The sequence below is a fragment of the Urocampus carinirostris genome, chromosome 11, assembly GCF_059441175.1.
Source record: "Urocampus carinirostris isolate Australia breed hairy pipefish chromosome 11, RoL_Ucar_1.0, whole genome shotgun sequence".
NCBI lineage: Eukaryota > Metazoa > Chordata > Actinopteri > Syngnathiformes > Syngnathidae > Urocampus > Urocampus carinirostris.
The window spans coordinates 10,931,192-10,958,861 of record NC_142359.1 but is presented as its reverse complement, the minus strand read 5'-3'; the positions used below and the strand labels follow the sequence as shown (position 1 = coordinate 10,958,861).

Genomic DNA, 27,670 nt, shown 5'->3' with positions numbered 1-27,670 from the left:
TCTCTCCTGCAGCAGCCGATGCGAGCGCATCCCGCTACGGAACCAGCCCGCTTTTGCATCGCTAGTTCTTCGGTTCGGTTCGGCCTGGCCCATTTTCTCGCTCCACTCCACATGCAGCCGCCATCTCAGACACAAAATACCGGAACCTGCGCACCGGGGAGGAGGGGAGCAATTTCAAGGGGAGGTGGTGGGGCGGAGGACCTCCATAGCAACAAACCGGCTCCACGGCATTATTGGTAAGTGCCTCCCGTTTGGGTGCCTTGCTTCTATTGTTCGAATCCCGTGTGCAGATTGTTCGCAGAATGGCGAGCATGGGACTGCATTGCACCTGCAACCTTGACTGACGTGTTGGCAAGGTGATGCTGACTGGGAAGTCCTGGTTTGAGGATGGGGCTCAGTGCGAGACTGACTTGACCCCAGACTGACATCTTGGACCTTGAGGATGCTGTCGTGATGAGGGGTGACCTGGGGACGAAACTACTATTGTATGGGGTTCCATTAGTGCCAAAAACGTGTCTATGTATAAAAATGACCTCAGTGCCAAAATTCTGCAGATTTCATACCTGTCAACCTCCACGGCTTCATGCCCTTACAAAATGTTGTATTTTCCCTTACAAAATACAAAATAATCTTACACCAATTTTTTTTCCAAACGTGTTTATTTATGTAGTTTAACATAATAATAATAATAATAATAATAATAATAATAATTTCCTTTGTATTGTCATTCTTTGTAACAATGTACACAGAACGAAATGTCGATACACCTGACCCGTTGTAGCGAGCCGATGCAGCCGCAGCCAGCAGAGGGCGCCGCCATTTTATGTTATATTGTACATGTGTTTCATTAAATCATATATATTGTATATTAACATTTTGTTGTGAGATACTGAGTTGCTCGACATGAATGAGGTTTATTATAAAAAAAAGTTCAAAAATGAAGTCGCTTGGACGTTCACTGTAGAAGGAAAAAATACATGCAAATATAATTAAGTAGAATAATACATTTTCTTTTTCAAATAATAAATTCATTTTCTGCATTAAATTATTGTTGGTAATATGCTGATTAAAGGGATAACCACAAACCTGTCTTTTTTCATTTTCTCCTTTTATACTTCTTTTTTTTTCTAAACTTCTTTATACAACAATAATGATTCGTAATATAATGCATCAAAACAAGTGAGCCGTTTGAGAGCCGGCTCTCTTTAATGAGTTGAGCCGAAAAAGGCCAGTTCTCTAAAAAGAGACGGACTTCCTTTCGCTACATAACAACCACATGAAATCCTAGGCGGCAGATGCATGCGCAAAGTAGCATCAAACCGCTCGCTTCGTTTGCAACGAATAAAACGATACCGAGATTGAGGATACCGCGGCGAACTCGTTTGACTTGATTGATTTTCCGTTTTGTGATAGTCGGTGTATACCGGATGGTACCCATCATTGACAAATTTGCGTTTTTTCCGTACAGATTTTCTTGTACGTCGTACACGTCTTAAAATGCATAAGAAACGTACTTTGTACGGCAAAAACGTACAGGTTGACAGGTATGCTATTGAATGGGGTTCCATTAGTGCTAAAAACGTTTCTATGTATAAAAATGACCTCAGTGCCAAAATTCTGCAGATGTGTAGTTCGACCATGTCATGCGACGTCCGTTGGTGTGTGCATATGTCAAATGTCTTTGCTCTTATGGATGCCTGCTTCTATTCTATATGTGCACCCGTACTATGGAGTTCCTTCCATTGCTTTGCTTTGCTTTTATTTGTATTCAGCCAGTATAAACCATTAACATGATATATCCAAGAAATCATTTGACACGCGGACTCTCAATAATGATAATATAATAGGTGTAAAAGAATAGAGTAATAAAGATATTGTAGTGTATAATACAAGGTAATTATATAGAATAGTTTAAAAAGAAAGAATATGTAAATAACAAGACGAGAATAGAATAGGTCGGAGGAACGCCGTTGGCATAATAATACTATACATAATAACCTAATCATTTCTCGTTGAACATGTGAATAGCGGAAGGGTAAAAACTCTCTTTAAGACGTGTAGTCTTGCTCCTTGGAGCGAAGACGACGACCTGACGGCAGGTAATCAAAGTACCTGTGAGCAGGGTGACTGGGATCGTCCATAATTTTTAGTGTCCGTTTTCTCGTTCGTTCGATGTAGATACTATGCAGGGACGGGAGGCCAGTACCTATTATTTACTCTCCCATCCTCACTACTGATTCCATCTTTGACAATTCTTTCTGATTGACGCGACCAAACCAAACTGTGATTGACTTAGTTAAAACGGATTCAATGATAGCACGATAAAAATTGACCGGAATGGATTGACGAACTATGAATGATTTGTCTGACTTTACAATATCAATAGAATTGACAGTCCATGTGAGGTAGGCTGACAAGTAAGTACCTAGAAACTTGAATGAATGGACCAGTTCGACCTCGCTACCATTAATTGACAGTGGCACATGCGGGGCAGGCTTAGTGCCAAATTTCTTCAGATGTGTAGATTGATGATACCATGCGGGGTGCGACAGTGTTCCGTGTCATCTTGGTGCACATATAGAGTGTCGTTGCTTTCATCAATGTCTGCTGCCATTGTATATATGCACGTGTACATGGTGTTGAGTGGGTTACTGCAAAAAAAGTAATAAGTTACAGCTACTAGTTACTCATTTAAGAAGGAATCTCGTTACCACCAGGATTACTGACACCCAAAAGCAGTGCGTTATTCATTACAGATTACCGTGTAAACTCGCATTGAAGCTAACCCAAAACTGCTTAAAAATAGCCACATAATAAAAGGAATAAAAGAAAACATGTATTGTACACCAATCCGTGGAAGCGGTGAAGCCTTCATATTTCTTGGTTTGTGCAATCTTGAAAGCTTGCAAAAGAACACAGCCAAGACACTCCATATCCATTTTGTTTTTTTGTCTTCAAACCACTCAAATATTTCCTTCTCCATTTGTGGGTAATGTCCAAGACGTTTTCTTTTTATCTCCAGGCATGGTGTATTGCGCAAATAGTTTTTACAAATCAAAAGACGAAAATCCTGCATCTGGGCTCACCTTGAGTTTGTTGTTCTGGTATAAACCAAGCGCCCTGTCCACACACTGCCTACCATTCGTTAATGGTGACACAACCAAAAATGCACGTACAAACTGAACAACTGATTTCAGTATTTTATTCTACAGTTTAAATACAGCTTAGATGTGAGTATATGGTAGGGAGAATATCAGAATATCAGTAGGGAGATATTACGCAAGCTCCTACCCTTGTGCTTGAGATGGCGCAATTGTAACTGTTTTCTGTTGTATTTTGTAGGTAGATATCAATACACAAATACTTGTAAGGGGTATTATTCAGTGTTGTGTGGCTGGTGGATCAAGAGCTAAATGTTGCTTTGTGAGCAAATCGTAATCATCAAAGAACAGAGAACGTTGCAAATCATGTAGTGCTTTTAAGAAATAATGGCATAACACACCATGTTGTAACCATGTTTGAGTTGTACAATTTGATAAGTAATGCGTTACAGAACTCGTTCCTGAGAATAGTCATTGCGTACCAGGAAGGTCTTACTCCCAACACTGGTCGTTGCATGTATACTATGGGGTTTCATCCATTCATTATCTGCACCGCTTATCCTCAGTAGGGTAGCGGGGGTGCTGGAGCCTATCGTAGCTATCTTCGGGCAGTGAGCAGGGGACACCCTGAACTGGTTGTCAGACAGTTGCAGAGCACACAGAGACAGACAACACACTTGCTCATTTGCAGCTAGGGACAATTTGGACCGGAAAATTAACCTCAAATGCAAGTTTTTGGAATGTTGGGAGGAAACCGGAGTGCTCAGAGGAAACCCACGCAAGCATGAGGAGAACATTCACACTCCGCACAGGAAGGCTGGTAGCTAGATTTGAACCCATGACCTCAGAACCTTGCTTCAGACGCGCAAACCACTCATCCGCTGTGCCGCCCTGTGGGGCTTCATTTATATCAAAATTCTGTGTATATATTTTAAAAAAGTTTAATTAGTGGCAAAACTCTATGATATGTAGTCTGACGATATCATCTTGAAGTAAACCGGGTCCTGATTGGTGGTGAACAGGCTCCTGTCATTCACATTAAGGAGCTGGCTTTGCTCGTGAACGACACACCACTACAGCCTATGACTTTCTGGGCTTGGTTGATGACCCTCTGTAAAGTTCTCAAAAAATAGCATAAAACATGATGCCAGTATTCTCTGGACTGTGGCTTTGTTAAAGGAATCTGATTGTAAATATGTAATTACCCTCTTTGCTTCTTTCCAGAATCTGGGGCTTGGCTTGGCTGCCCACCTCGTATTTCTCATCTCCCAAAATCACCTTTCTGAAGTTTTCAAATGGCTTCCTGGTAACATCATAGCACCCCTGAGCAAACCTCACTAGAAGCTCCCCAGCCCAGTTGTGATGAGCCCAAAGTAGCTGAAGGCCGCTTCTGGATCGAGATCATGGAGCTGGAACACTTTGACGAACGAGACAAGGTCCGGCGAGGCCGCTCGACCCGGGCCAAACGGGACGACTCTGGCCCGAGTTCGCGAGCCAGCAGCCTGGTCCCCAGCCCGGCCCACAGCACCAACTGCAGCTACTACCGTACCCGCACTTTGCAAGCGCTCACCTTGGAAAAGCGGGCCAAGAAGGTGCGCTTCTACCGCAATGGCGACCGCTCCTTTAAGGGACTGGTGTACGCCGTTTCCTCCGACCGTTTCCGCTCGTACGACGCTCTGTTGGTCGAGCTGACCCGCTCGCTGGCCGACAACCTTCACCTGCCGCAAGGGGTGCGCACCATCTACACCATTGACGGAACCAAAAAGATCAGCAGCTTGGATGAGCTAGTGGAAGGTCAGCGGCACACAAAAACATGATTGCGCTTGATGCAAACCACATGTGAATATAAAACTAAAAGCCATGTTGAGGCACAGTGTGAAATTACTTGTGTCAAGCATGAGACCAATCAAATATTTGGGTCAACCTAACCTGTTTTGGGGTCATTTTACATAAAACAAGCCTATTGCTTTGGTTTTGGTTGTTGGTGATAAGCAATGCATATCCTTCTGTCATTGTTTACGTTCCCATCCTACGATGACCAGTTCAGATTTGGTCCTCCTTTCAAGGGTTCCCAAAGCACCATGACAATGTATATCCAATAGTCGCTTTGCTCTGGTTGTTCTAAACTAGGACTCTTGTTAAGTTCAAACTTCAATAGACACTCAAAATAAGGAACAAAGCCATGGATTTTGAACTTTCAATAAGGAGAGTAGTTCTCAGATAAGAAAATTCCATCCATTCCTAAAGACTTCCCCCGAGCCCTCCCTCTTTACTTAATCTTCAAGGTTACAAAGAACCAGATCATCCCTAAATATCAAAGAACTGCAACATGATTGGCTGATAGCGACAATGATGAAATAGTCAAAACATGAACAACAGTGAGCAAAATTCAGTGACTAGAATCCCCCAAAACCTCCTTCGCATTCATCCAAAAGTAAAAACAGAATAAACTTAATTGGTTTAGTCTGTTTTTTTAACCAAACATGGGTTATTAATCCAACATTCCTTAGAGCGTGACACACAATATATAACATTATGGCAGAAATATGCTAACCATGTGACCATAAAATCACTTTTTGGGTCCAACCTGGGACCAACCCAATACATGGGTTAACTTAACCGATATATGGGGTCGTTTTAATTAAAACCACCCAAATATTTGGTTTGTTCTAATCAAAATAAACAAGCCTGTTTAGTCTCAGATAAACTGTTTGCGGGGTAAACATTTAGATAAAAATACTTGCTAAAAAATCTTTTAAAAAAATAAGTTTTTAAAAAAGAAATCATTTTATACAACTTTCTTTAAACCAAAATTCAAATTTTGTGGAGTTTTGTAAAACAACACAGACTCAAAACTATTGGGTTAAAAATAACCCAATATTGGGTAAAAAATGCACGAATCTAATATTAGGGTTGCTTTGACCTAAAATCCAGTGTGTCTTTATATTAACAAAAAACACCCAAATTTTTTTGGGTAAATTTATTTTAATTTAAAAAAAACTCACCCAAAATGGTTCATTGTGTACTAAAACGTTGTGGTCATTTTGATAAGAACAACCCAAACAAGAGTGCCGTTTTGTGTAAAAGAACCAGAAAAAAAGTATCAATTTGTATAAGTATTGGGTTGGTCCTAATTTTAACCCAAGTGTTTTCAGAGTGTAGGACGTTGGTGGAAATCAAACCAAATAATAACCCAAGTATTAGGATGGTCTGCTTTTTTAACCAAACTTGGGTTATTTTAACCCAACACACTATGACATAATAATGCTAACCGTGTGGAGGCACATTCTAAAATCATATGGGTCGAGAATGGGACCAACCCAATACTTGGGTCAACTTAACCTATTTTGGATCGTAAAAGAACCCAAAAACTTGGTTTGGTCTAAACCAGGGGTACCCAACCTTTTTTTGTCACTAAATATTCTCACTTTCTGAAACAGTCCTGTAATTTTAACAGTATCTATTCTCTTTGCAATAAATATTCCAGGACTTCCCCTCCACTAATCAATATCAAAGTTTGCTATTGGGCGCTAATGCGTGGAAACTAAGACCGATGCATCATTTTATGACATCAGAAAGCATATCCTAGCTACTTAAAGCGCCAAATCACCAGAAAGCATGACATGGTCTCAGACTTTTAATCCTGCGCTTAGGGGAATGCTACGTCTGCGCCTCCAACCAGCCTTACCGTAAAGTCGACTACACCAAGATTTCCGTCCCGAGCTGGAAACCCGGCGCCGGTTCTGGTATCAGCGGGGGCCGGACCTCGAACGCGTCGTCTGGGGCCGGGGCCAGCGGCAGGGAACGCCAGGAGAGCCGAGATAGCAAGGACTTCATTAAGCCTAAGCTGGTGACCGTGATCCGGAGCGGAGTCAAACCCCGCAAGGCGGTGAGGATCCTTTTGAACAAGAAGACGGCGCATTCCTTCGAACAAGTGCTAGCTGACATCACAGAGGCCATCAAGTTGGACTCGGGAGCAGTCAAGAGGTTGTACACTCTGGATGGAAAACAGGTAAGCTGAGAGTAAGCCGGCGAAATAGATTAATTTCCGTGTTTGTAACGGAATTCATGTCAGTTTAAAGACTATTGACAGGAAAAGTTCATTCATCGTAAATAGTATCATCTCAAATAAGCACAAAGCACCATGCTACTTTGCGCTTCGGTTATCGCTGGTTCACTGCTTCGTGAATCTTCATCATACATGGTGTTTGATATTCTGATTGCCTAGAAAGAGGACGATTCTATCGCCAACAAACTTGGACCCCTCAACTCGTTAAACCTGCTCAGGAGCCACGTGCGGGTATTCGGCGCTTCCTTGTGGCTGCCTTGCACTTTTTCAAAAATGTTTGATAATGAAAAGATATATGGTTTCTGTAGTACAGAACCGGAAAGTAAACGTATTTTTCCATAAAGCCCACGTGATGGCCGGAAAGTATCATTCTAAGTGAATTGGATCAGGTCCTTCATTCATAAAGTTGTGCAACAAAACAGGATACTTATTTTTAAAATCACAATTTGACAGTACAGAACTAATTCGTAAAGTGAAACATTAATAAACAAAAGTACTTTTATTTGTTAAACAAACACTTGAGCCTGTAAATTTGTTTTGTTCTTGAGTAATAAATGAATGAATAAAGAAACAAAGGTTTCGACCTCGCAAATTTTCACGTTTTGCGGGGGCAGAAGCCCCCAATTAACTGTAATAACCTAGGTAATACCGTATGTGCAAGCAGCAAGATAGCGACTTTATTTTAGTGATCATAGTCAACAACAACAACAAAAACCCTTACTTTGATCGTTGCTACAAAGAGCTTTCCCCCAGTGACTTAGGATCAGTATTGTCTAATTTGAAAGCAGAAGTCTTTGCAGGCCAGCCTGTCCAGCTCATCTTTCAAGAGTGGGATAACGCTTTCCTTGTCAAGTCATATTTATACGTATATCCCTTTATCACAAAAAGTCTCAAAGGGCTTTACAGAGCACAACATCAATGGCGACCAGATGATGAAGTTTGCTGAATCTGAGTCAGTTCAAGGAGCCTACCATGCTACTGGTAACTATAGAAACCAGTAGTATTTGTTTCAGTTGGGGGAGCAAAACCGCTACCTAAATAAACTGGCCTGGGATTATATTAGGAGGCTTCTCGGGCTGCTAGTAACCATGGGAACCAATGCTATTGATGAGCTAAATGTTTGACAACCGTGAGTTAGATATTTTTTTACATTAATTTATTGACTATAACTACAGGCTGAAAACATCCTAGCCGAAGAACAGGCTGGTCTCAGGGAGGGAAGGCGCACCATAGAAGAGATTTTTAATCTGTGAGATGTTTCATCAACACCAAAGAGACCTCAATTTTGTCTTTGTTGATTTCAAAAAGGCGCTTAACAGAGCATGGCAAGCCGCTTTATGGGCCACCATGTGGAAGTACAACATGGGCCAGAAACTCATTGAGACCATTGAACTGCTGGTTGCTAATGCAAAAACTGCGGTACTGAGCATTGGCACCATTGGACACAAGGCTGCATTTTCTCTCAAACTTTTCTTCCTGGAGAGGATCTGGATTAAGAGGAAGTCAGTGTTGGTGGACACAATATCACAAACCTCAGTTTTGCTGATGATATTGCCGGATTGGCATTAGAAGAACAGGAACTCAGATACCTGGTCAATAGCCTCGACAAAGCTATTGACAAGTTTTCGACCACCAAATCTTAATACCTCGGACCTGTCATTTAAGAAGAGGGGCCATAACCAGAAATCATAGCAAGGTAAGTAAGCTCAAAACTGGAAAAGAAAATCAAGCCCATGGAGATCTGATACCACAGGAAACTTCTCGACATCAGCTACATAGCCCATGTGCCAAGCGAAACGGTGCGCAACACCATCAGGGGGCACATTGGACCCTACAAAGAACTGTTGTCGGAAACCTCAATATCACAAGATCTTTAGGTTTGGCCAAAATATTTCTCCAGGGCACAGTTCAAGGGGGCAGGAAGTGAGGAAGACTGAAAAATAACTGGGCCGACCGACAACATGAAAGAATGGACTGGTACCAACTCTACCATAACCCACAAACAGACCAGGAACCATCAACAGTGGAGAAATTTGTTAAATATTGCATCCTCATTGGTGCTCCGGTGACCCAGGCGGTTAAGGGATCAGTGAACCCTGATTCTGTTGGATATCAAATTTACAATGCAAAAAACTGATACTAAAACCAAGCTGATTTGTTAAGGAAGATATAAAAAACATTCCTGATATTATTTGGAGAAAAACAACTAAGAATGAAATAAGAGTATCATAAAAATTCTGTACAGCACGGCGGCGCAGTAGTTAGCGTGCGTGTGCGGCACAGTTCTGAGGTCATGAGATCAAACCACCTGTGTGGAGTTTGCATGTTCTCCCCGTGTTTGCGTGGGTTTCCTCCGGGCACTCCGGTTTCCTCCCACATTCCAAAAACATGCATGGTTAATTGGCTGGTCCAAATTGTCCCTAGGTGTGAATGAGCGAGCTAATTGTCTGTCCCTGTGTGCCCTGCGATTGGCTGGCAACCAGTTCAGGGTGTCCCCTGCCCACTGCCCGAAGATGGCTGGGATGGGCTCCAGCACCCCCGCGACCCTACTGAGGATAAGCGGTGCAGAGGATGGATGGGTAAAAAATCTGCTGAAATGAAAACCCTTGCTGTATTCACAGCTGACCTGCCTCCAAGACTTCTTCGGGGATGACGATGTGTTCATGGCGTGCGGCCTAGAAAAATTCCGTTACGCTCAGGACGACTTTGTGCTCACTCACGGTGGTAAAACGGCCAACTTTGTTAACGGTATCTCACACCAATGCACAAACACTTCAAATATTGCAAACTGTGGTCTAAAAGTTGTTGTTTTTTTTCTCTTGTAGAGTGTCGAGTCAAAGCACCTCGTCCTGCCATTCCTCAAAAGACTCCCAAGACCTCTAGCTTGTTGTCCTCAAAGTCTTCAGTGAAAGCTGCTCCACAATCCAGGTCACCTGGATTGGGTAAGAGAGAGGTCAAAAAAGTTGCCTTATTTCCTGCTTATGCTATATTCATTAGTGTGTACACACATTTCTTACTCAAAAAACACACTAAGTTTGGTGAGTGATTTACACAAGTTTTTAGAATAATATACCATATTTGAGCAATGACTGACACCATTTTAATGGACAATTTCAAGCACTTCTTAAAAACTTTCAAAGCCAATTTTCCAAGTTATCCAATACCATTAGAAGGTACAGTATTTTGCAATGCATTGGTGTTGAGTAAAACTGTAACTTACATTTTCAGTTGCAGGAAGTTATTTCCATTACATTTTAAAACTGGGAAACACTACGTTATTTTTTTTTTAACATGGTCCATAATAAATGTCCATAATTTATATGTACCGTATTTTCCGCACTATAAGGCGCACCGGGTTATAGGGCGCACCCCGAAAAAATAGTTTTTGGTCCTATATTTGCCATACATAAGACGCACCGGATTATAAGGCGCTACAATGGGAACGTCGACAAAACAGTCAGATAGTTCAGTCCAACTTATTACCCCCTTAACATTCCCAAAGCTTGCAAAGACGCAAATACGTGTCGAGAACACGTGCGGATGCGGTGTCCATACGATTTCACTCAAATGCATCGTTCCATCATTCGGAAGGTTAAAGTCTTGGGATTCAAGAAATGCCAACCATTCCTTAGTTTCTATTTTCTTTTTCGCTCGCAACTTTACTGTGCATATGACAATAAACACTTGGAATTGAGTTTAATTTAAAAATAGACACTCCATTCCATCCATTATCTGCACCGCTTATCACAGAAACATTGAGTTCAGTCTGAAACAAGATACAGGGATAATAAATAGCCGGAGTAGCTCACCGAAGTTGTTGTGTTCATAATAATGTGCAGCCAATGTCCTCTTATATCCGTGAGTGTAGTAAATCCAGGAGAATAAAATATTTACGAATACAGAATAGTAAAAAAATGCTTTCTGTATGCCGTCAACCACGTGCTATACACATTCATCTTTTTCGGCCAATTGCAGGCTTTGTTTTGCCGCTTCAGCCTATGCCAGCCTGTGAATGATAAAAAGGATCCGCCCCTTGACCTCCGAATAACTTTAGCCAATAGTGATCGATTCAATTGATGATTGACACATCTTTTTCGGCCAATTGCAGGCTTTGTTTTGCAGCTTAAGCCTGTGCCAGCCTGTAAATGATAAAAAGGATCCGCCCCTTGACCTCCCAATAACTTTAGCCAATAGTGATCGATTCAAATGATGATTGACACATTGGTTAGCCAATGAAACGCCGGTAAATAAATCCCAGCATACACCGCGGACTACTTGGCGTTCGGGGGAAAATCTAGTCGGCGGATGCAAGTTAGTTGGAAGACTTTGCAACTTAATATTGATCCATAAATAAGGCGCACTGTATTATAAGGCGCATGGTCAGCTTTTGAAAAAAATAAAGGCTTTTAGGTGCGCCTTATAGTGCGGAAAATACGGTAACCTTTACACTAATACACGTTTCAGAATACCCTGTTAAAGTGTCATATGATCCTGTCCTATTGGGCACACCCCGACAGTGCCGTACAAACTAATGCCAGCTGCCATTAATCACAAGGGAAGAAGCAACAAACAGTCATCAAAGACTATGAGTAAATGTAGAATTCATTACTCAAAGTCAACTTCCCGCTCAGGATAGAATATTGCACCTCATCATCGTAGACTGGCAAAACCATACGTACTAGAAACACATGGCAAAGTGAAGCCACCAGCATTTTTAAACAGACTTGTTGAGAAACATGACAATAATTTCAAGCATTTACAAGCATTTCACCCAGAATAAAGCACTTTTCAACGCTTGAAGATGAAACCGTAAAATTCAAGCATTTTCAATGATTTCAAGCACCCATACGATCCGTAAATTGATCAGTCAATAAATACTGCTGACCACATTTACTCAGCATTGTATGTAGCAGGAAACGAACCTGGATTGCAGTGAAGAGCGTACTGAATCCCAACCACTAGCTCACTTGGGTTGTAGATGACATAGGAAAAGGCATTACAATTTATCTCATCATCACACTAATTTTACGTTGCCAAATTGTACAACATTGTAATAGAGCATTATGGGAAATAGTTCAGCCAAAACAACTTTGTAGAATGTGCTACTTTGAGGAAAAATAGTGTGATGATGAGATCAAATCTAAAGCTTTTCTTATGTCATCTAGATCGCCACTGGGTTTAGGCCTATTATTGTTATTATCGTTATTATTACTGATACTATATATTTTGCACTATAAAGCGCACCAGATTATAAGGCGCACCCCTCCCAAAAATTTTTTTGTCATATGATTTTCATACATAAGGCGCATCAGACCATAAGGCCCATACCATTTGGACCACAGTTAGAGCTAAGGCGTTTATTTAATAATTACTACAACTCCCAATGGTGGATCATTCTATAAGTGTCACTACCTAAAATTACAAAATGTTGTTTACAACTGGGATACATTTGTTAGCAACGGGTATTGAACCCGGGCCACGCAAGTGACTACCACTGGTACAGATCGCCTATAAAAAGGCATTAGACCAGGGGTCTCGAACCCATTTCAAGCTGAGAGCTACTTTGTGTTACAAATTAGCACAAAAGGCAGCTAGTTTGATATGCATTTCTAAAATAACCATGTATCATGTTATTACTATGTTGTTACTATTTTATTACCAGATTGATCATTGGAAATAGGGTTGAATACAATGTACAGCGGGTTGGGCAGATGATAATTATTGATTGATCAATCAATGATCTATCATTGTTCAAATCCAGTGGTAAACCTTAAAACCTTGTGTAGTATTTCACACCTATGAGTACTGTATGGATTTCCAATATTGTCCACTGTATTCGGCAGTATATAAGGCGCACTGGATTATAAGGCGCACTTTAGAATTCCTGGCCAGTTTGGGGTTTTAGGTGCACCTTATAGTCCAGAAATTACAGTATTTTTGATCCGGCTGCGAGATTATTCTCAGATATTAGATCCACAGGCATGCAACACAAAAGCAATACGTTTTACAAGCTAGCCAAGATTCTAAGAGGGACACAAATGGTTCTTTGCTTGCTTCTCCAGCCAATGAGGCGCCAGGTTCTCAGGTCCTTGCAAAGTCTTCCAGGTCTAGCCCCTCCCCCACGAGTCCAGGACCACGCAGCAGTCTTAAGGTAAGCTTCGCACCCTACATCCAATTATTTAAATCTCGCCGACAGAATCCGCAGAGGCCTGATCAGGGCCTAAAATCTCAATGTCAAATGTCAATCATTATGTTCGGGTTTAGGCTTTTTCCTCGCAGATTTTTTTTCCTATATTTTTAACTTTTTAAGGTCAAAGTCTGCCAAAATGCACCTAGCTCCTCCTGTGTCATCACAAATGAAATATAAAATATAATCATGTCATCAAATCAAGTTAATTTATCGGGGCTCGGGCTGGGTCAGGCTTAAATACCTGCATGCCCGGGTCGGGTCGGGCTAGATTCATTAGGCCCCATCTACCTCTAATAGAACATCTCGGTTCTGCGCACAGGTTTCCCCTCACCGTTCTTCATCGCCCGGCGTAAACGGCGCCGACGAACAAAACAATGACGATGCTCCAGAAGGTTAGTATCATTTCTGGTGGGGTTGTAAAACATAAGGCATGCAGGCTGGATTAGGCCTGCTAACGGATTTAATTCGCCTTCTACATTTCAATTTTTTGTACTTTTCGGTACATTTTCTGTTGGCTCACACTTTTCAGTAGTTTTTAATTTGATGTAATGCTTTGAGGATTTTCCATTATTTTCAATACTTTTTTCACTTTTCGACTACTTTTTGTCACGACCAAAACAAGCAGTGGACCCAAATGTGTAATGTTCCACACAATACTTTATTAAGTGAACGGGCAAGTCAGGGCAAGAGGAAAAAACAACAGCGATTCGGTGCTCGCTGGGCAGGAGGAGCGAACGAAACGTGGTCGGGGATTGGAAGCAAGTCGGGCAGCCGGGACAGGAGATTGGAGTGTGTTGGAGATCGGAAACAAGTCGGGAAGCTGGGAGAACGGAGCGTGGATCGGGGATCGATACAGGAAACAGGAGACGGAATCAGGCATGATATGGGTAGCCGGGACAGGAGAACCGGAGCGTGGATCGGGGATCGATACAGGAACAGGTCGGGATCAAAACGGGAGCCAGAGTCAAAAGTGCTTGCCTTGCATGCGCTGAGGTTCACTGAATGATGTCCTCAAATAGGAGAAGGGCTAATTCGGGAACGAGTGGCAGCTGGGGCTGAAAGAGTGAGCGCAAGTAAGGCAATTGACAAATCGTGACACTTTTTTGTTTTTTGTTCATATTATTTAGTCCTTTTTAATACCTTTCTCTTTTTACACTTTAAAGGACTTTTCAGTACACGTATTACTTTAAGAACTTTGTAATCTTTTCAATTATTTTTTTACTTTTCAACATTTCAGTTTTTAGTATCCTTTAGTACTTTTTCATAAGATTTAGTACATGTCATAGTTTGCATTACTTTTAAATATGTTTTCATACTTTTAGAATATTCATTTACTTTTCATTACATTTTTCATCTTTTACATTTCAGTTAGTATTTTTTCAGTACTGAAATGAAATTAAATTATCTGCATTTATATAGCGCTTTTTAAGTCAAGACTTCCCAAAGCACTTTACATTGTGCTTCACATTTCCCAATAGCGGGCATGCAGCCATGTAAGGCGCTAACCTGCTTATTGTGGGTGTTAGGGGTTCAGTGTCTTACCCAAGGACACTTCGACATGTAACACGGAGGAGCCGGGATTCGAACTGCGATCTCTTGATCCCAAGACGAGCGCTCTACCTCCTGGTCCACTGCTTTCTTACGTTCTACTACTTTTCAGTACTTTTTCCTAATACCTAGCATTTTCTGATACTGTTTAGTACATTTTCACTGTTTTTTTTCGTCCTAGTTAACGGAAACCTAACGGTGTCATCGTCGCTCATCAGCGGCAAGTACGAAATCGGGAAAGTGATCGGGGACGGCAATTTTGCCGTAGTGAAGGAGTGCGTCGAAAGGTAAATACAAATTTATTTTATCGTCACATTGGTGGAAAGTCGAGTCATGGTTCGGATTTACCTGGCAGGTCCACTGGCCAGGAATTTGCCTTGAAGATAATTGACAAGGCTCGCTGCTGCGGCAAGGTAAGATTTCTAAATACTTTGAAAAGTATACTTACTAATACACAAGCTAGTAATTTTTACAGTAGCAGCATTACCAAATCGCATGGCTTTGGTGACTAGCCTTTAACTCTAGTTCAAAGCTTGACTGTTCTTCAACTTGAGTAAACCTTATTAAAAGCAAATCTGATTTAACTTATTATTTGAAGCAAGATTTTAGCTGAGAGTTAAAACTTTAACTTTGCCTTTCTTGTGTGTTCTATGTGAATAGGAGCACTTGATCGAGAATGAGGTGGCTGTATTGCGCCGGGTTCGCCATCCCAGCATCATCCAGCTCATCGAAGTGGACGAGACGTCGTCCCAGCTATTTTTGGTCATGGAGCTGGTCAAGGTGCTTCATATCTTCTGCGTCAAGTCCCATTTGTTTGTCTAACCCTTAATTGCAGAGCGTTTCAAATGGCGGCACTGTCCCAAAGTTCTGGTAGTTACCGATCTATATGAGGGCAAGGTCGTCTATAAATCTAGGCCTTCGGGATTCAAGATTGTCTTTATTGTCAATGACATAAAATGCCAATTGAATTTTCTTTGCAACTCTGGTGTACAGTGTTTACAAAGGAATTATGATGAATTATATTACCGGTATTTTATATAGATCTATATATTAGTGTTCTGCATTTATAAAGCGCTTTTCAAGTCAATGAAGACCTCCCAAAGCGCTTCACACTTTTCCCTTTTACACACTAACTAACCGATAGCAGCGTCAGCCATGCAAGGCAAGTACCTGCTATCGGGGGCATTAGGGATTCAGTGTCTTGCCCAAGAACAATTCGACATCTAATTCGGAGGAACTGGGAATCGAACCTGCGATCTCCTGATCCCAAGACGAGCTTTACCTCCTGAGCTACTATATGTGTACAAAAGGACCAAGGAGTAAAGCATGTTATGCTATGGCTCACAGACTATAAGTTATTGTCCAGCAGTTAGGAGTCTGGTTAGGGGTTTGGTGGACTTGACAGCTTTGGGGAAAAACACCCATATCTCAGTTCGTTTTTGGTGGCACAAATGTTCCTATACGGCTTCCCTGATGGAAGCTGTACAAACAGTCTGTGACCCAGGTGCCCGGGAACCTTTGAGGTCTTTTGCTCTCCTCTTGACTCGCCGTGCATATATGGATTCCAGGTCAGGGAGGGGGCAGCTAACGATGCCCTGTACAGTCCTAACCACCCGCACAAGTTGTTTCCTCTCCTGTGTCGTGCAGCTGCCATACCACATGGTCACGTTGAGGCAGAGGATTGGTCTGTAAAAGTTAAGGAGCAGCTGAGGTGAAAGACCAGCCAGTTTAATTTTCCTGAGGAAGATTATTTGCCGAGTCTTCTTCACCAGGCGCAAAGTGTTGGAGACCAGTAGAGGTCTGATGTAATGTGGAAGCTTAGGAACTTGATATTTTTCACACGCTCCACCTCTTATCCAGAAGGAAGGGGGCATAGTCTGTCTTTTTGGACATCCTAAAGTCCAAGATCTCCCTGGTCTTGTCAGTGTTCAGCACCAGGTTGATTGCTGAACATCACTGTGAGAGCTGGTGTATTTTCTCCCTGTATTGGGTCTCAGTGTGGGAATGGGTATGTGGAAAGTGCCCTCATGCTGACGTCTAGAAATCTAGGCCCGACATCACATGTCCTTCAACGCAGTAGTAAATATGGGCTCGTCTTTGTCATGGCTATCTGACTCTGGTAGTCTCCATCTTAAATGGTCTCATGATCTGAAAACATGTGACCCAGAACACTTGGAGTCAGTCTGAAAACGGCACCAGGTGTGCACAGGCTGTTGCCTTTGGCATTCCACAGCCAGTAGCGTTGACCCTAAATTCCTCATGCTAATGTCGTTAAGTGTGAGTGGGGCTCAAGTCAGTTAAAATTTAGGTTCAATGATCAAATGCTTTGACCTGGAGGCAAACGCTGCTCCTACTTTAGGGAGGCGATCTGTTTGATGCCATCACGTCGTCCACCAAGTATAGCGAGCACGACGCCAGCGCCATGGTGTACAACTTGGCCGGAGCCATCAAGTACCTGCACAGGATGAACATTGTGCACAGAGACATCAAGCCAGAAAATCTGCTGGTAAGGAAAAAATAAGGGCGTCCCTGTCCCCCGTAACCAGTTTGTGTTCCCGCAGGTGTGCGAATACCCGGACGGCACCAAGTCGCTCAAATTAGGGGACTTTGGTTTAGCCACAGTGGTGGAGGGCCCGCTTTACACAGTGTGCGGCACGCCGACCTACGTGGCCCCGGAGATTATTGCCGAAACAGGGTGAGAGTTGCAAAAGTATTGACTCCCTTCGACTCAATACTTTGTATTTCCTCCTCTTGCTGCGATCACAGCCACAAGTCTTCTGGGCCGACTCTATACGTTTTCTACATCTTGAAACAAATATTTGCCCACTCTTCCTGACCAATAGCTCAATTTCACTAAGGTTTGATGGGGATCGTTTGCGCGCAGCATTTTTTAGATCTTTTCCCAAATGTTCTTTAGCAGGGGTGTCTAAACTTTTCAGAAAGCAGGCCAGAATTGGTAGTCTGAAAATGTGTGTAGGCCCACTACACAGCCTGCCATTCTTTAAACAGTCTTTAACATTCTTTAAACAGTCTTTAACATTCTTTAAACAGTCTTTTGGCAATCCGCGTTGCAACATCGTACCTCCCCTTTGTAGCATTTTCATTTGACTCTAAGGGTCTTGTGAAAAAGTTCTCCTAAGCCTTTAAAACAGCTTCCAGGTGCTTCACCTTTTCACAGTGTTTGTTTTCAGTTAGCTTTTTGTAATCAGCATGTTTGGTCTGGCAGTGCCTCTTGATATCATCATCTCATCATCATCAGCTGCATCGCTTATCCTCAGTAGGGTCACGGGGGTGCTGGAGCCCATCCCAGCAATCATCGGGCAGTGGGCAGGGGAAACCCTGAACTGGTTGCCAGCCAATCGCAGGGCACACAGGGACAGACAACTCTTGATATATTATTTTAAAACAGCCACAGTCTTATGGCAAAATAGGCAGACCCAGTTGCTTTAGATTTCAGAGAAAAAATACTCAAATTCCCACTTGAGCAGCGGCCCTCAAAGTCAGCTTTCCTTTTTTTTTTTTTTTTTTTTAAATTATTTAAAGTCGCCATGTAGGAAATGGGACAGGCGTCTAATATTCTCACAGAAAGCCAAGGGCAAGATGGCCAAAGGGTTACTGCCATCATCTGGTGAAATGCTGATTTTTGGTACATATTCATTCTATATTGTTGTCAACATTACTGGCGTGCCACACACATTTCATGACATAGGCCGTGGGCCAGTAAAAAATTGATCACGGGCCGTAACTGGCCCCCAGGCCGGACTTGGGACATGCCTGCTCTGTAGGATTTAGGTTTGTTCTTTGGCTTGGCCATTATAAAATCTTTATATCGTTAGTTTAAATTATTCCATTTTAGATTTTACTTAATGTTTAGGGTCATTGTCTTGTTGGAAGCTTATTCTCAAGTCTACCACATTTTCAGACTTCAACATATTCTCTGGCAGAATCACCCTTTATTTGGCTCCATTTATCTTCCCATAAACTTTAAAATCTTCCTAGTCCACGCTGAAGAAAAGCAACCCCAAGGCATGATGCTGACACCATGTTTGACAGTGCGGATGGCGTTTTCAGGTCGATGTGCAGTGTTACACTTACGCCAAACGTAATGCTTTGTATTCAGTCATTTCAAATCATGTTTTTTTTTGGTGCCCTTAATCACAAGGAGTCACAAAGGGCTGCACAGACCATAGTTTATTGCAGACCACACCATCCCTTGATCCAAAACCTACAAAAGGGCAAGGAAAAACACCCCAATTTAGGTCTCATCTGACCAGAGCACCTTGTTCCACATGCTATATGTCTCTTATGTGGCTTCTTGCAAATTTCAAACGGGCCTTTCTATGACATTATTTTACAAAGGGCTTTCTTCTTTCCACCCTTCCATTAAGGGCAGATTTATGGATCAAACAACTTATAGTTGTCTTATGCACAGATTGTCCTACAATAGCTGTGTATGCAGATACAGCAATACTTTTGCATTCCACTGTAAGTCAGCGTAAGGATGATTGACAATGGCATCCATTGCTTGTGGACACTTGTATGCAGTTACGGTCTGAAGGTGGACATCTGGGCAGCGGGGATCATTACCTACATCCTCCTTTGTGGTTTCCCGCCATTCAGAAGGTCAGTCAATGTACCACAATGGCTGTGTGACCAGCAACTGTCACCCAAAACTAATCCAAACGTGTCTTGTCTTACTTAGCGAGAACAACGTTCAGGAGGAGCTGTTTGATCAGATCTTGAGAGGGAAATTGGAGTTCCCTTCCCCGGATTGGGACGCTATCAGCCTTCCTGCCAAGGTGACTTACGAGCTTACGAACTTCCTTGAATTAACCATCTTCCCCCGCTACAAGAATAAATCTAAAATACATTATGATCTTATTTACTCAAAGGAAGGGGCTGCACAAGGTGAGGGTGGTCTTGATAAAAAAATGTGGATTTAGAGTCCCAAGTATGAGGATTAAAAGTGCACAGCACTATAAAGCACGTCATGTCACTGTAGCTGGTTTCCTGCCAATAATAGAATAGAACAGAATAGAATATACCTTTATTGTCATTGTTACAGAATGGGTTAACATATTGTGACAACGAAATTGGGCATGGTAAAAAAAAACAAGAAGATAAAGGAACAGAGAAGATAAGGTTATAAAACAAGGAGGATAAGGTTATAGTTATAATTTAGACAATATTTACACAAGAATCGTCTATAATAGTCCAAATCCGATGAAAAGACAGTCTGTCTCTGCAAGTTTAAAAGAGCGATAGTGTCCTGTACGAGTTTAAACTCCGTCTGTGTGAACAGTGTGCGTAGTTGACCTAATCCGTTGTTTATTGCGGTTAATGAGGACTAGAACCGCCCGTGAGCCACCCCATGATTAAGATGCGCTCTGAAACTGTTGGATTGATCGTGCTATAGACTGAGCAGAGAGCAGATGATGATTTTTTTCTGGCTTTGTCGATGCCCCTCAGTAGAGTTCTGCTACATTAATGAGAGCCGGCAATCTCCTCCAGACTGGGCAGGGAACAGCCAATTATTTTTTTGGCCTGTGTTGATGAGCCTCTCTAAGGTCCTGCTGCAATAATTAGAGCCGACAATGTCCACCAGACTGGGCAGAGAGCAGCAGTTGAATTGTTTTGGTCCGTGTTGATAACCCTGTCAAGTTCTGCTGCGGTAACCAGAGCCGGCAATGTCTTAAAGACTGGGCAGAGAGCAGCCCATGCTTTTCTGGGCTGTGTTGATTTCTCACTGTAAGATTGTCCTGTATTTCTTTTAATCAATGACAATAAACAGAATTCTAATTATAAATCTTTCTACCTATATTACATACTGAAGCCATATCCCTCTAGTTGGAGGTGGCTAGAGTAAAGAAGACAGTGAAATTCACCCAACATTCATTCACATTTGCTCTTCCCAACCTGACACTGAACATTAAGCCCACAGCACAACAAGGGGTTGAGTTGCTGTGCGATCCATCAGCAGAGGCCCGACAGCATAAACCGGTTTACCCCCTCTGCATCATGCGTCAATATCAGTCATTCTTAACTGTCCTCAGCCATTCACATTTTTTCATTGCACACACCCTTACATCCATTAAATGAACCGACCTCTCATCCAGAGCAAGTTTCACCCCATCATTCCAACCATATTTGGGCCTTCCTCTCACTCTATTTCCACCACTTATGCACTAAATACTTTTCGTCAAACGGCCTTAAACCGTTCTTTCCATATGTCCAAACCATTTCAGAACATTTTCATCAACCCTCTCTACAAGCTCGTGTACCAATACCAGTTGTTTTCCTTACTTCCTCATTCTTCAACCTATCCAGTCTTGTCACTCCACACATACGACGCAAACATCTCATTTCAAAGACGCTAATTGACTCTCAAACACCACGCCCTGAGCCATACATCACTGTTGGTACAACCACACCTTCATACAATCCTCGCTTTTCATCCATTCATGGATCTGCTGCCACATACAAACCCACGAAGCCATTTTTGTAAATATAGGTCTAATCATATATAAGAATAATAATTCGTCAGAGCTCTTAACCACCAGGGTCATACTGTAAGCAAAAAAGGCGAAGGCTAATTTTTTTACATTCCACAGTATCATCCAGCTTTGTGAGATTGTAGTAATTCCAATATCCTTCAGATGCTGATTAGCCAGATGCTGCAGGTGAACGTGGACGCTCGCTTCACAGCAGATGAGGTTCTCTCGCACCCTTGGGTGTCGGTAGGCTCTCCATCCATCACCAATGCATCCCTTAATTTCGTAACTAATTCACAGCCATACCAGGAAACTGAATGTTAACGACTTCCTTCCTTTGATTGCCCTGCAGGACGATGCGCCTATCGATTCCGGCAACGAAGATCCGAGCGCAATGGAAAAAGAATCTCCGGGCTTGGAAACCAAGCAAATTCCGTCCCCGTTGGTCTAGACGCCAGAAACTGGACCAGATGTTAATTTATTGACATATCATTGAAAACTCCATCCTTATTGGTGACAATCCCTAATTCCTGTTCATCCAATCACATTGGAGCATCTTCAAAGGAAGGCCACTGCTGTCAACCTGACCCAGTACAGTGATACCTCAGTACTCGAACGACTCGGTGTTCGAAAAAAGGCATTAGACTCAAACATTCATTTTAAGTTGTATTTAAAGTCAACAGGGGATAATGGATCGCGGCCCTATGACTGCTGTTCATTTTAGGTGGAATGGATGCATGACACAAATTTGCTCTCCTGGCCCCCACGCTCAGCAATAATCAAATGGAGATAATGGATCAAAACTGTGCATTTTATTGTAGGGGAGCCAGAATGGCAAGCCTACTGACAAAAGTGCCTTTTGATGGTCTCCGCTCACAGCAATACTGGATTAAGGATAATCGAGCGTGTCCTTACGAGTGCAGTTCATTTTTTGTGGAAACGGCGGCAAAAAAATCTCCAGGCCCAAAATACACTAAACGCGCTCTGCCAGTCCCAATAAGGAGACAGTCAGTATGCGATCGGGATAATGGATCGCGGATTATTTTTCAAGTCGCGATGCGCTGAGGCTGCAAAATACGAAGCATTAAAGGATTAAAGTAATAATTCCCAAGAAAGTTAGTCAGGTGATCAGACCTCTTTCTTTTCTTGTTAAATTCAGAAAAAATGTTTCCTTTATTTTTGTAGATCCCTGTTAGTATGTTTAAGGGTCAATTTTCAGTATGATGTCCCAGATTTAAGTAACCTAGCTAATGGATAGAAACGAGGTTTTAAATGAAACCTTTTTGCTACTCCAAAGCACTCAGTGGCGCAGTTTGGTCACTGTCGTTTTATTCATTTTGACTTCATAAGGAAAAGGAAAAGGAAAAGACAAAAACGTGACAGCCACCATAAAGTTAAAGGTGGAGAGAAAATTGCTTTAAATAAGAATCTAATTTGGTAGTTAAGGAGTTGGCCAGCGGGTGGGGCTCACGACTCATCAGAAGAAACAGTTCAAAATCGCCCTTTTTCTCTCTGATGTATCAAGAAGGAAGCAATCCTCACAACATATTGTATTTCAGGTTTAAATGATCGAATTTGCAAAATAAATCGATTTCACAAATAAATAATGCAACGTCGTTTGAATCAAACAAACTAAGATTAATTTACATTGCAATGAAAATTACATTAAAAGAACAAAGTACATTGTTGACAAGTAAAACACACATTTGTAAATTAACTAAAGGGAGGAGGGGGAAAGAAGAAATTCTGTGCTAATTGGAGGTACTGATCAATATGTCTGATTTGAATATAGTCAATTTATCTGAATTATGTCCGAGAGTGTAAGAATAAAATATTAATGCCGAGCACCAAAAAATATTTTGTTGTTACCTTTGGGTAAGATAAAGCGTCAAGTGGCGGTAGGGAAGGCCATATGGTCCATGGAGAAAGACGGATCTTTTGGAGACTAATCTTGCAAACTTCTCAGCTGATAGGGAGGGACCAATCCACCGGCCATACCGGCCTCGTGGTTGACGTGTGCCAAGCTTCCTCGCTAAGAGGCCTGCTCTGGGATTCCGCCTTCTTTGTCCCCATGGTCCAGGGGGGCAAAGATCAGACAGCCCCCCCCTCTCTGGGTTCGCTTTCCAGAAAAGAGAGAGGGCAGGCGTCCGCGCTTGGCCTTTCAATAGCAGCTGATGTTATCAGTCACCGGAGGCGTGTCTTGTGGTTCCTGTTGAGGCTTTTAAAGATAAAGTTCTCCTAGGTTGGTGGATTCATTGATAATGAGGCAAAATTTAATTCGGACACACAATTTAATAACTCTCTGGCTTGAAATGTAACAAACACATGCAAAACATTAATGACTACAAATGAACACTTTGCGGTTTCAAATCTTTATTACACTGCTGCAGAGTCTGGTCACTTCATATAGATGAAGGGCCCAAGTGTGCGTGCTTTTATGTTCACTATAGGAAAAAGGAAAAGTCTTGTGAACGAACAGTGAGTCTTTTGTTATGTTGGCCGAGTCGGTGGTTGGAAAAGGTTAAGGGAAATGCACCCGTGGCAGTGTGGTCATTGCTATTATCTAAACGTTTAGATAATTATCGTTTGAAGTTTTATTCATGTGTTGGGTATTAGTGGTTGTTAAAGTGCATATTTTATCAATATTTTAGAATACGCAGGAACGTACTCAGAATATTCTGTGTTCGAATACCGATCTCAAACAGATTAGGGTTGAGTACCGAGGTATCACTGTATTTGGGGGAAAATAACAGAAAAAAATCGCGTCTCCAGCATCCAGAAAAGAGGATGGATCGTTGAAACTGTTCTCCCATACCCAGAATGTCTTTAACTTTTTCTGGGTTGATACATTCAAAGTGACTTGTGTTTGTAGCGGCCACCTGAGGCCAGAAGCACTGTGCCTGTATGAACTGATCCGCACAGGGTGATTTAAAAAAAAAAAAAGAAAAAAAAAAAGAAAAAAGACATTCATGCAATGATTCAGTCCGTCTCGGAAAGTGAGAAAATTCTGATTATGTTCTTTCTTTTCTGTAATGCAATTTGAAAAACATGGATGTCACACATTCTGGATTAATAACATATCAATTTATATATTGCAAGTCTTCTATTGTTTTAACATTGCTGATTGTGGCTTTTTAGCCTACAACTGTAATTCCTCATTTAATGCGGTTAAAGGGGACCTGAACAGTCACGATATACGAAAATCTACAAAGTAGCCTCCCCCAATTTTTTTAACATGTGCTATGCCAGCCCTTGCTCACAGCAATACTCGACCTAAAATGTGGATTGTGGTTGCACAGGTAGAAGAGCATGACACAATTTGCTCTCTCGTCCCAAAGTCTCACCAATAGTTGACAACGAATTAAAAAAAAAAAAGTGCAGTTCATTTTAAAGATGGCATGCTTTAGCTGCCTGAACCAAAAAGGAAAAATGACTACCAGTTCTTTCATGAAGCAATCGTCGACCGGGAATAATGGCTCGTAGCTTCATGGATGCTGTTCGTTTTAGAAGAGGTATCACGCATGACACAAATTTGCTCTTTGCAATGGTCAGCAACGGATTAGAAAAAAAAAGTGCAGTTCATTTTAGCCGGCCCACAACATGGTTCAGCTGCCTTAACAAAAAAAGAAAAATGACTCTACCAGCCCCTGCTTTTAGCAATAGTCAACCGGGAAAAATGGCATGTAGCTGCACAGGTGCTGTTAATTTTGGAAGAGCCACGACGCATGACAAATTTGCTCTCTCAGACCCCTAGTCTCTGCAATAATCGGCAACGGATTAAAGAAAAAAGTGCAGTTCATTTTAGCCAGCCCACAACAATATGCTTCAGCTGCCTGAATCAAAAAAAAAAAAACAGCCCCTGCTTTCAGCAATAGTCGACCGGAAATAACGGCTTTTAGCCGAATGGGTGCTGTTCATTTTAGAAGAGCCACCATACAAGACACAAATTTGCTCTCTCGGCCCCGGTCTCAACAATAGTCAAGAGGATAATGGATGGCGGCTTAAAAAGTGCAGTTCATTTTAGGCTGGCCACAAAGGCATGCTTCAGCTGCCTGAACCCCAAAAAAGAAAAATCGCTCTACCATCCCCCACTTTCAGCAATTATTGAAAAAAAAATTGAAAGTGGGATAATGCATCGCGGTCACAACTAAGCATTACATTTTAGGTGGGCCAGAACGGCACACCTCCTGACAAAGTGGCTTCTGTCGGTCCCTGCTTTCAGTAATGTAGTATCGGGGATAATGGATCATGGCCTCACAACTGCAGTTCACTTTAGGAGAAGAAAACATCAAAAAAAGAGAGGCAGGCCCGAGTAAAGTGCACTCAGCCGTTTCCTGCTCCCTTTACGTGATCAGAGATAATGGAAAGTGGAATATTTATAGCATGGTAATGAGCGTCAATTACCAGGGATTACAGTAGTATACTTTTCATTATATTGCAATATTTTCCGATGAGCTAGAGATTTTGCCATTAACAATATTAAAAAAATAAGAGACTTGAGTTATTTAACACTATTTGTTATGAATCCAGAATGTAAGAAATTTCCTTTTTGAAATCACATGACAGAAATTGAACAACTTTAACAAAATATTCTCATTTCCCGAGACTGTCCTGTACCCTGTTTGCTTCCTGCCTTTTAGAATACGACATATATTGTACTGTTAGTGTGTGTCATGAAGTCTGAAATCTTCACCAAAGGGGAGAAAAATGTAAGGTGCTCATTTTGCTGTTCGTCCATTTTGTCTAACGAAGATTTGGGAATTTTAAGCGAGGGAGTCCGAAATACAATCTGGGTCATTTTTGTATTATTTCTTTTAGCTAACAGTCAATGAAAGATGTTTACTTTTGTTTACTTCATAATGTTGAAGATGACGAATGTCAACCAAGCAAAATGGGAGGGCCGGTTTAGGAAACTCTCGGATTAAATCTAAAAACTGTTTATAACTTTTGGTACGATGCAGTGTTATGACCATTTGGCCGGAGCCAAGCGTAAGTATTTCTCATTTTCTCTTTGTTTTATACCAGGGTTCTCAAACCCACGGCTCGGGGGCCAATTGCTGCCCTCAGGATTTAAGTTGGATGCCCCGCGTCAATATGAAAAGTTAAAAGGGACAGTGTGTATCATTTGACTTTATTTTTTTGCGCAAACAAAAACAAAGCACTTAAGAAGTGCAAGTAAGAATATAAATTATGAAAACTCAATGTGACAAAACCACACAATTTTTCTTCTCATTTTTTTGCCCAGACTTTAGCCTAGGAACAACATGAGGAAAGTAAGCAAGAAGAAAAGGTAGAATAAAAAAACAATTAAAAGTAAATAAAAGATAAGGAAGGGAGGAGGAAAAAACGATAAACACTGAAAAAAAGAAACGAGAAAATGTTTAGAAAATACATAAATTCCCGAAAAGAGGAATTGAAGAAAAAAATGCAGGAAAGAAAAGGGGGAAATAAAATGAAAATAAAAATGATGGGAAAAAAAGAAGACAAAATAACAGAAGAAAAAAAAAATGTTTTTTTTTTTTTTTTTTTTTTTAGTAAGCAGCAAGGTGCCGGACAACGATTTTAGCCCCCTATAGACAAGCCACATGTTATGTCAAATAATTACAAATTTCCTTAAAAAATACATGTAAACATGATAGTTTGTGTACTTTTCCCAATCATGTTAATCGACATTTCTTACTACGAGGCACTGAATAATACACACTGTCCCTTCAAGTGCAGACCTGGCGGACTATGAATTAATTCATGACTGATTGATTTAATTTCATATTTATTCTTAATTTTTTAAAATATATTTTAAGAATGGTATTTGAGAACAGTGGAACGTTTTTTATCCATGGAAAATCCAATTTGGCCACAACTACCCAAATAACTAGCCCCAGTGGCCCCCAAGTCAATTGAGTTTGAGACCCCGGCTTTATACCAAACTGAAGGCGCCTTGCTACGTTGTTTGCCTAATGGACATACGAGGGTCTTGCAGCTAAAATCTGCTTCTTACACATCGGCTTTAACTCATCATCTTTATGTATGTGCTCGTAGTCATGCCTTATTAACCTTCAAGTGCAGTAGATTAGAACGTTTTACGACAAAAGATCCTTTTGGACTGTATTTGTGTCTTTTCCTACACGTGCCACCTTTAATGGCATTTAGGAATGCTTTGCTAGTCCCAAAGCATGTGTTTTTCATCAAAAGGGCCACGGTGCGTTCAAAGACCTCCAAACAGAGGTCGATGATGCATTGAACTGTGAAATAAAATTTGGGATGAGGAAAA

At 41.6% G+C, this 27,670-nt stretch overlaps 1 protein-coding gene and 1 pseudogene across 1 annotated transcript; one reads left to right on the top strand and one right to left on the bottom strand.

The window, feature by feature from the left end:
• dclk2b (doublecortin-like kinase 2b) lies at positions 1-27,670 on the top strand. The gene is made up of 16 exons (XM_088346798.1): positions 1-236; positions 4,326-4,895; positions 6,755-7,113; positions 9,792-9,918; positions 9,996-10,112; positions 13,233-13,321; positions 13,680-13,752; positions 15,090-15,195; positions 15,264-15,321; positions 15,569-15,688; positions 17,268-17,414; positions 17,470-17,603; positions 19,454-19,531; positions 19,611-19,707; positions 21,565-21,645; positions 21,752-27,670. Exons 2-16 carry the CDS (start codon positions 4,505-4,507, stop codon positions 21,848-21,850), a joined length of 2,076 nt encoding a protein of 691 aa, XP_088202924.1. The 5' UTR covers positions 1-236; positions 4,326-4,504; the 3' UTR covers positions 21,851-27,670.
• On the bottom strand, positions 11,698-11,827 carry LOC148356388 (small nucleolar RNA U3; annotated as a pseudogene).

Bases quoted from the DNA above. Each gene is read 5' to 3' on its own strand.
- dclk2b (XM_088346798.1), top strand. From the start codon at position 4,505: ATGGAGCTGGAACACTTTGACGAACGAGACAAGGTCCGGCGAGGCCGC. The intron at 10,113-13,232 runs GTAAGAGAGAGG...TTGCTTCTCCAG, and splicing joins ATCCAGGTCACCTGGATTGG to CCAATGAGGCGCCAGGTTCT. The intron at 15,322-15,568 runs GTAAGATTTCTA...CTATGTGAATAG, and splicing joins AGGCTCGCTGCTGCGGCAAG to GAGCACTTGATCGAGAATGA.